The sequence below is a fragment of the Tinamus guttatus genome, unplaced genomic scaffold, assembly GCF_059628265.1.
Source record: "Tinamus guttatus ecotype Peru unplaced genomic scaffold, ASM5962826v1 Tinamus_guttatus_pri_ptg000172l, whole genome shotgun sequence".
In the NCBI taxonomy this organism is placed as follows: domain Eukaryota; kingdom Metazoa; phylum Chordata; class Aves; order Tinamiformes; family Tinamidae; genus Tinamus; species Tinamus guttatus.
In genome coordinates this window covers 493063-503164 of record NW_028288706.1, presented here as the reverse complement: position 1 = coordinate 503164, position 10102 = coordinate 493063, and the positions used below count along the sequence as shown (strand labels likewise).

At 43.2% G+C, this 10102-nt stretch overlaps 1 protein-coding gene across 1 annotated transcript; it reads right to left on the bottom strand.

Annotated features, from left to right (window-relative positions):
- Nucleotides 1-4429: 4429 nt before the first annotated feature.
- RSL1D1 (ribosomal L1 domain containing 1) lies at nt 4430-8322 on the bottom strand. The gene is made up of 9 exons (XM_088522998.1): nt 8296-8322; nt 8085-8215; nt 7863-8001; nt 7401-7549; nt 7205-7306; nt 6511-6604; nt 6293-6421; nt 5324-5539; nt 4430-4810 (listed from the first exon to the last, which is right to left on the bottom strand). The coding sequence occupies exons 1-9, from the start codon at nt 8320-8322 to the stop codon at nt 4499-4501; spliced, it is 1299 nt and encodes a 432-aa protein (XP_088379124.1). The 3' UTR covers nt 4430-4498.
- Between the last annotated feature and the right edge of the window lie 1780 nt (nt 8323-10102).

Genomic DNA, 10102 nt, shown 5'->3' with positions numbered 1-10102 from the left:
GATAACACTGCCTGTCACCCAGATTCCCAAAGGAAGTTCATATGCCCACCTAATTCTCGTTATTCCTACTCCATTTGGTTCAGGATGGCTTTTGGGCAGTCCAGCTAACGTTAGGATCCTGAGTACAGCAGGCTCTGATAATCACATAGCACCCTACAAGAAACAGCCATGACTGGTTTGTTTAATTAGGTTACTGGGGTTAAAAGTCAGACCTAATTGCACCAGGATAAAAAGATAACGTAGAAGGAATTTTAAGCAAGTCAGTATTAACCATCATAAATTACTTGGAAAGCACAGGATCTATAAAGCAAGTTTAAGTTCATATGAAAGATGAGTTAAACACTTTTGGCTGAAGTCCCTATTTTAAATTCAGAATTACAAGACTCCCAAGAGAACTTATGCTACGTTAGCTTTATTACAAGATTCATACCTCTGATAGCTGCTCCAAAACATTCTTTAGTTAGCTCCTCCTATCTATCCATTCATTTTTTGAAGAAAAAAAAAAAAAGAAAAAAGTGAGGTCAAAGATACAGTACTTTAAATAATGATTCAGATGCCTATTAAACCCTTCACATTCTATTTCCAAAGTCAGCCAAATCAGTACAGGAATTGCAGGAACAAAAATGCTTGGTCTATAAATATCTATTAGTATTTACACATGAACGTACCTGATTTATTTTAGTGTCTTGATGCCTATTCCCAGAAATGTCCTTACATAGGCTCAGCCTTGACTGTTGCATGCTGGCTGCTCATTTAAGACTGAACTTCACACTCGCTAACATGTCTTGCAGAGTTAAAGCAGCTCAGCCCCTGGGGAGGTGTTTTCCATCTTGCCACTGACAACCCACAGAAAAAAATCACTTTTTTTTTTTTTTTTTTTAATCCACAGTTATATTAAGGTAGTTAAGTGGTGGTTTGACCCTTACCGGTGGTTGCCTGGAATTAGCAAATTGCAAACAGGTGTGTTTTACACCTGGTTTGATTCTGTAACACAGCCGCACTCAGCACAGCTTCAACTTACTTGGAATAAATGGTGGTTTTTCTTATTTCCTCCTTTCCTGATTAGCAAAGTGGCGAGATCTCCTAACCCTCTTAAACACACAGGAGAAACATTAATAAGAAATAGTTTCCTGAATCAAAAAAAAAATGAATTTAACTCCTTCGCCAGCCAATGCTGATCTTCAGTATGTATAATTTGTTGGGAAATTGGGGAGTATAAGTCCCTGTAACAATGGTAATTTGCTGCCTGTAAACAGGAGCGACTACTGCAAATGGCTCTAAGTGAACATCTGCAATATTTGTGTCCAATTATTTCTCACTGATTTTAACTTCTTTTAGCTGAAGGATATGCTGATTAAAGGAAGAGGAAAATCCCATCAGTAACGCTGTATCTTACCTATTTAACTGCCAGAGTCCCAGGTTACGCTGCAACAGAGAAAGGACAAATTTGGCTATAGCAGTCTCTGTGTTTCTGTATTTCCTCCCCCCATGGCGTAGCCTGTAGCTGGATCAGCTGCTTCCCATGTCTAACCACCTAGTTGTGTGGATTCCAGAGGCATGGACTGCCTCAAGCTGCCAGGGAATTATGTTCCAAGGCGGTTCCTGTTCATTTTTCTAACGTGACGGGGTTTTTTTTTTTTTTTTCTTTCCAGTCCCTGCAAACTGCTATGTTGCCCTATAAATTACTCATACAGACTTTAAGATCTTCATATCATAATCTCTGCTCATCCACAAACCAAGAAACTAAGGTTTTATTTTCGCGTGGGTGACGGGAGCACGAACACGCCGCTCGCGGCTCTGGTACTTCACAGACAGCAAAGCTATGGGTAAAGGATGTCCTAAGCAGGAAATGGATGGGATAGGTTTTTCAGGACTTGGCAAACTAGGCTGGTTACAGACTTGCCTAATCTTTTTTTTGTTAACATTTTCCTCATCCGAACTTGAATAAAGTCTCGTTAAGAAAGCTTTTTACGTCACTATCTGCTTTTTATTCTCACTCTGAGGAGGGCAAATAAATCACGGAGGAAAACAACTATCTACTTACTCTGTCAAACTTCAAATATGTGATTTTTTGTTTCTGCAATGTGTTTTTTTTTTTGCCTCTGTGGCTATTCATATAGCTTGCATACTCCTAAATCCATAGATCTTTCAGTCTTTTTCAGATGGAGGAAACAACTGTATTGAGACCAGCTTGCGGATACCCTCAACTGCTCAGGCAGCAGAAACAAGTCCCGTGAGTGAAGGTAAGGAGATCTTGTTTGTGTTTAATAAGAAGCTTTAAAGCTTAGTAAAAAGGCTAATGTGGTAGCTTTGGAAAATGTTTTTAAATTTCTTTCAGAAATGGAAAGAAGTATGTAAGAGATTGCTGTAGAAACAACATGCTAAACGGATTCTCTCAGTTATTGGAATTAGTCCTTTTTTAGTGTAAGAGATTATAAAAATCACTTTCAATGAATAAATATTTATATTTTACATGTCATTCTCTCTGAAAAATGCGTTATTAAGAATAGTTGACTAAGAAATGGAAGGAGCTAGAGAGATATATATGGTAAAGAACGCTGTAAGTTGCATCCCAGCCTACAAACAGGGACTTAAGATAGATTGCACGGAATTTCCCTAAACTTGTGTTTAATTTCAATCTAACCTTCTACGAGCTACTCAATTCCATGGCCAGCATATAGCTGAAGTTTAACAATTACCAAATATTTCAACGTGTAAGAACCACATCTGCTGAATGCTCTTAAAAGAGTACATAGGAAATAAATTTAAAATATGAAAATGTAACTATAGAAACATTAAATGTAAATGCATTTGTGATTTATTTTTGATACTAAGATGGTGTTCAGACTCAAAATACTTTATGAGAAGAAAAATATTACAATCAGTTTGTTATTATTTGTATTACAGCAGTGTTCAGAAACCCTCATATCAGAGCCCTATTCCCCTAGCTGGGGGTACGAGCAAAAATTAGTCTGGCTCGGTGATTTTAAAGCTTCAGAAAATAAGTAAATGCAAATATGTGATAAGACCATAGTAATAACTTGCAAGGTGACTTTTATCCTTTGAGGTTCAGGAAAAAAGGAAATACACTTTTTCTCTGGAATATTATAGACACCATAGAAAAACCCCGGGAAAAGTTGCCTTTTAATATAATGGACTTTCCAAACAGAAAGCCAGTATCGTAGCAGTACATGAGAAATGCTAAAAAAGGATTAAAACAGCTTATGACAAACGTTGCAAAGTAAAGAAACCTTATCTGGTAGGATAGGAAGGGGAAGACAGCCTAAGCAGTGGAAGAGGACAGAGATATAAAATATATGCTGTTTAATAATTTCACATGTATATTTTAAATTGATTAGGCTGCATTTAAAATTGTAAATCACTTTGCTGACTGCGTCAGTGAAGAGGGAAAAACAGGAACATGGATCGGAAGGAGATCAGACAGATCCCGGTTCCCATTACGCAGCCGAGCCCGGCACCAGAGCCAGGCAAAAGTGTCCGGACAGGAGCGACTGTTCAACAGGACACAGAGGGGCGAGGGAGCGACGGCAGGGAACAGCCGGGGGCTCCTCTGGGACTGAGGACACCCTGCTCTAACACAAGGGGAAAATAAACAAGTTGTGCCTGGAACTGTTTGAGCCACATTTTCTTTGAACGTAAGGGAAAAACAGGCTTACTGAGAATAGCATGTATAGTTCTTGAGCACGTGCCCAAAAACAGAGGAAAAAATCAACAAAAACACTCCCAAAACCCACGCAGCTTCTTGTACTATCCAATGCTAAAAAAAAAAAAATCCAATTAAAAAAAGAAAATGCAGTGTAAAAAAATCTCTACCAACACATTTTACCACCTTTCATAGATATGACTAAAATCAAGAGCTGGCAGTTTAAAAATGTTTTTTATTTTGAATAAACATCCAAATCAACTAAATTGTCCATACTTCTAATCTCTAGACAAATGCCAAGGTGAAAATAGCTAAAAATACATTAATATTTGCTTGTAGTCGAGCTGCTGGTCTTCCACACCAGGAGTAAAATTGATCCAGCTCCCTGTTTTCATTACATTGAACAGTTCAAGAAAACCCACAGCAGCGAGACTGAATATTGTAAATTGGTACTTTCTTTAACCTGTAGTTGCTCCGGTGCCAAGCCACACTGAAGAGGCTCCTCTATGTGGCATTTCCTCAGCTTTTGAAGAAAGCCCCATCCCCACCCTTTGATGCTTATATGTTATATGCTTTTATTTTAGACTACCAGAAAATGAAAGTTAAAGAGAGAGTACCAAGTTAGGGTGTTAATTTTTTCCACCCTCTCCAATAGAAGGAAACAGTAATTAATCAGTGAAGGGAAAAAAAAAAAAAGGATCAGATTTTACTGAGTTGTTACTTTTTTTTTATTAATGTATTTGCTTCCTGAAAAGACATGCTTCAATAATTATATGAAATGTTACAACAGACAATACTCAGGCTGGTTGTGGTCTGAATTTTTTTCTTGTGTTTCTATTTTGGTGTTTTGGAAGGTTTCTTCGCTGACTGTACTAGTTTTCCAGCTTTAGGTGTTGCAAAAAACTTTGCTTCAGGCTTTTTGGGAGTCTTTTTGAACTCTTTTTTCTTTATTGCCTCCTTTGGCGTGTTGAGCTGTTTGGCTTGTTTTTGTGTTGGTGATACTGGCAGACTTGCCTGCTCTGCAGTAACTTTATGTTTCGTTTTTGGAGTCTCCTGAGGGAACGGATTTTTCCTCTTACCAAGAGGTGTTTTCGTTTTCTTGCCCAGCTTGCCACCTTTTCCTAGACTCTCATTTGGTTCCATTTTCTGCATTAAGAGAAAATTAAAGAACTGGATCAGTAGAGCTGATGTGTAAAGGCATGAACTGACTGCACTGCATCTGTGCACTAAGCCTAGTCCTCCCTCGAGACTGACATGCATTCTCATGTGATGATATATAAAAAAAGCAGTGGAATTAATTATTACAAGCAGCTTTTAATTAAAAAAAAAACCAAATACTTATTTAAATATCAAACTGTTTCTCAATCACTTCACTTCCTTCTGACTTCAGACCTGCCATTCTAGCTAGACCAAACCTCCCCTGCTCGGAAGGGCAGTAAGTCCCGGCCTCCTCTGTCCGTAAGAGAGGTCCATCGAGAAGCTCCCAAGGCCTCCTCCCCACCTATACTCAATCCTTGCTTTAATGGTATTCGACAAAAAGAACCTATTTCACTTGAAGTGTGCTGAAACACACTGTTCCCTCAGAAGCCAAAATTTAGTCAGTTTGAAATATTCAGTTTTAACCAAAATGTGGGTTTCTCACCATTACTAAGCCATTACCTTCAGCTGAGCGACGCCGGTTGTTTCGTCAATAGGCACCAGTTGTGGAATTTCTCCATCATCGTCGTCTGGCTCTTGAGCCAATTCTGCTTTTTCCTTCACCACTGGCTCTTGCTTAGCAGCAGTAGTGTTAGTTTCAGTTGTCACAGCAACTTCACCTGAAGTCATTTTTTCACCTGCTTTCTTTGGTTTCTTTACCCTTTTTTTCTTTTCTTTCTAGAATTAATTGCAAGTTTATCTCAGACATATACCCATAGCATTTCTAAGTATACAGCAATCTGTTTTAGTATGGGTAAGACATAACGACATTCTAGCAACATCAGTGTAAATACTGTTGTTCTAATTGACTGACTGCTCAACCATGTCAAAACATCAAAAATGTCTAACTGACAGAATGAAAAGGGATTAAGTACCCCACAAATGCACAGCAATAATTCAGGATTACAGTCTGTACACTGAATATGTATGCACCTAATTTATTTTAGGCACAAAAACACTGTAAAAAATATTTGTGCAAAGAGTAGCTGATACTTTTTTTTCCAAGCAGGTGAAAACCCAAAGGAAGATGTAAATATTTGAGTGTGTGAATTATTCAGATGCTACTGATAACCTAATGAGTAATGGATGCATAATTTTACTCCATGTATATGTTAATGAATGTTTTTTTCAGATAGAAAATGAGAAACATTAAATTCAATAATAATTCAAGAAGTTCTGAGAAGAAACCTCAGATCCCTGCAGTTCAAGGGCAGAAACTTGTAGCTCTCTGAAGAGGCTATTACTATTCTGTTTCTGGGCAGCTTTTCAGCCTATGAGGGAGCTTCCATGATCTTGCAACACTGAGCATTGGTACCTAAAGCCATTTGTAGACACAGATGCCTGAGATCCCATGTCATCATGTCCAAAATCAATATATTAAATACTATAATGCATAAGAAGTACCCAGAAAACTTTTTTTTTTTTAATTACCTTTTCTTTCTGTTTATCGACCAACGGCTCTCTGTCAAGCTCATCCAACTGGGAGATTTGGGCAGTAAAAATTGGAAGAGCAATCGATTTAGCTGTTTTAAGGTGGAGAATTTTGACATTTTTCCAGTTCTGCAACAAAAGCAAGGTGTATTATATAAAAACAACGCAGCTGAAGCCACGGCACTTCGGAACTCAGCGCTGTCAGCCGGCAGCGGTACCTTTGGTAGCTTCTTTGCAATCACCTCGGCGGCAGCCACGACGTTTGCTACTATCTCATCAGCCTTCATCCCAGTGTGTCCTATACGTGCTGTACTGAAAGGAGCCAAGAGTGATGTTTAGGTATGGGTAAAACAAACTAACAAACTTCTCATCGGTTGACCTGTCCTTAGGCACTTCCAGGTATGAAAGCCCTACTTATCTCTACTTATCATAATGTAATAAATAGCTTGCTATTACTGTAATCTTTTGTAGCAAGTCCCAACAGTTACCTGTACTACATTCACCTTTTTTGGGGGGGGTCTGGATATGTCGTTTCTACCTTACATTGCTAAGCATGTTGCAGATTTAGATGATTTTAGATGCAAGACAAACAAAAAAAAGACTATGAAGAATAAAATATTTTGCAACAGTTTTTATCCAATTTAACAGTAACATTTCTAAGATTGTATTTGCAGTTTGATAGTGACAATTGCCAGGAAATTCCTCAACTATCACGAAAAAGTAGTGATGCCCTACAGTAGGACTTACTAGGTAAAATTACTCATTTCTTGATTATAGCTGTTATGATTCATCAGGGGCCTATATGGTGACTCTCAACCTATTTTATTATATTAATATGTGAATAAAATAACTCGGTGTTCCTACGGCTGAGGTACAGCAGCCCAAGTGAAGCATTAACACCCTGGTACTTACTAACAGCAGCCTTTGTTGGTGACCGGCAGCACGGATCCCTGGATGTACTTGTTCAGCTCCTTAGCGAGGTTGCTGGCTTGCAGGTTAACGGACAAAGGAACCCTGAGGAGAGAAGGGCAGGGAGGGCAAACGCTTTAACAGGACTCGCTTTTACAGGACACGCCGCCCGTCGGCTCCGCAGAGCTCCGGGACTTACTTCTTACTCCGATAGAAGTGTTTGCCAAGGTGCGAGGGCAGCAGCCTCCTGATTCGGGCATCCGACAGGAAGAGATCGAATCTGTTCATGAGCCGGCGCTTCGCCTCGAACGGTTTGTACTCACTTTTGAGAGTTTTGTATGAGATGATCTGCAACGTGAGCAACAGCTTAGTGTCGGCCGCCCAAAGCTGCCAGGAATACTTCTTAAAGCAGCACGGAAATAACTTGTGGCATCGACAGTCTGCCCAGACACCCTGCTTTGCCTTCCCTCCTGTTGAAGGGTGAGAGATGGAAGGAGGAGGATCCTGTTTTACTGAGAGGTCGAGCAGGGGGCTCTCTTGCTCAGTACCTGCACAGCCCGTACGGGGCACTATGAGGGACACAGCGGAATAAGAAGGGTCTCCGTTTCCCCTCCCACGCAGGGGGCTCCTACCCCTCACCCCGCCCCGGCGGGTCGCTCACCCGGGTGACGCCGGTGACGCCGCTGCGCGCCAGCAGCTCGCGGTACGTGCGCTCCGTGTGCTCGGCCGAGGCGCGCGGCTCGTCGCGCGTGAACAGGCAGACCTCGGCCGCGTCGCCGCGCACGCCGTGGGGCAGCGGCCTGCGGGGACAGCGCGGAGGGGGCGGTGAGCGGCGGCCGCGGAACACCCGGTCCGGCCCGCCCGCCGCCCCCCGCTCGCTCACAGCGTGATGAGGCGCGCGGCGCGCGGGATCTTCCACACGGTCAGCACCAGGAAGACGCTGTCGCCCTCGCCGAGCAGCCGCGCCGCGTCGCTCCGCGCCAGCGCCAGCAGCGCCTGCGCCGCCCTGCGCACCTGGGGAGCACCGAGAGCAGCGCCCGTGAGGGCGGCGGCAGCGCGAACCGCCCCGCGCCGCCGCCGCGGCCGCTCGGTACCTGCGCGCGCTCCAGCCCCTCCGCCATGGCCGCGCCGCCACGTGCCGCCCGCGCCTGCGCGCAGCCGCCTTCCGGGGCGGGGCGGGGCGGGGCTGAGGCCGGCGCCGCTCGTTGCACCCGCGCGCTCGGCAGCGGCCCCGGCCCGTCCGGGAAACAGCCGCGCGTTGCTACCGTTATTTGTAAAAAACGCAGAAAAACCCCCACGGAGGCGCGCGCGGGGCACAGGCCGCGGAGACCGAGCAGCGGGGCTGAAGCAGGAGGGTACCGGGCAGCAGGGCCCGAATGAGGTAAAATTAAAAGACTGTGACCAGGGGCTCGGCATTTTCCGCAGAGCAGCGTCATCTGGTTGCATTTTGTGCAAGCTTTTAAGTCCGCTGTGGCTGCGTTTCAGCAGGTGTGATTTACCTGGCGTGTGATGCCGGTTTTCCCTTGGAAGTGTTTGACATCACTAATAGAGCTGCCATGGGGGAAGATCCACGTCTCTGGATAAGGAGCCCGTCTCTCGCTGCCCTTAGGGCTGTCTTTGGCACATTGTAGCCAGCAGAGGGTAAAGGCAGAAGAATCCACCTGCGCTGGACTGGGGGACGGAAAGCCCGCGAAAGAGCCTGTGTGGTAAAAACTGAAACATTCAACAGATTCTGCGTTTGTTAGCATAAATTTCCATTTTATATTAAGACTAGACTCCTTTCTAGCATTTCTTCAGAGGAGGAAAAAAAAAAAACATTTTGGCAGATTTATAGTGCACTAAAATATACACAAAGAAACAGGTTCACAACATAAAATCTTCAGTAGTAACTCCAGGTTTGCTGGTATATTTTTTCTTTACCAAAAGCTCTCTAGGGTATACAAAAACAGCAGAACAAGTAAGAGCCTTTAAGTACCAGTTTGGGAAGAAGACAGTCTTGTCTGGAGTACATTTCATCTGCTTTCACATCAGCATTCACACAGTCTGCATTAGGAGCCAAAAAAACAGAGTAATTACAGAATAATTACTTAGGACAGTTGAAACTTTTTTTTTTCTTATGCAATACTCAATAATAAACACTTAAACATTTTTCATAATTGACATAGTATTTAACGTTTGGACTGGTGTCATAAGAAGTCTAAAACAAAGTTTTTGCACTAAGCAATCTTTTCCTTTATGTCACTGAAAACAAATCTGGGGCAGGCACAGAATTCATTACCAGCAGCTATCCCTGCAGATGAAGCTGTTTTGCAGATAAACCTGCATGAAGACACCATCGTGTTGTTCAGAATACAGTTTACTGCCAAAGCAGCACGCGAGGAAACCGCTGCCATCGTGGCACAGACACGCGCCAGCCTCCCCGCGCCAAAGCGTGTGGCTCTGTTTCGAGTGGATTCATTCGGTGCGTTTGCTTCTTGTCACCTGCAGAAACACTTATTTCCTTGTTGCAAAATCATCAGTACTACTTCACGTTCAGATTATTTCACATTTAATTCATGTCACACCAGCTGCTGTGAACACAATCGTGCTGGGGGAAAAACCTCACTCCCCAACTTTCCATTAAAAGAACAAAAGCAGTTTTGCTGGTGTCAGTTGCATCCGCCCCGGGAGCGCTCTGCCAGCGTCGCACGTTGGTGACATTGGTGCCCTGCTGGCAGTGCCCCTGGCGCCGCAGTCCAACCTCCCTTCCGGCTTTCCGCCTGTTTTAAGTTGTTGCGGGCCCCAAAGCCGGGTGCCCTGAGCCTTCACCGTAGGAAACCGGTACTCCAAAGGGACATTACAAAAGAGTTCATTACATCAATGAATCAGCAAATTCTACTTCAAACCATACCACACCATCTT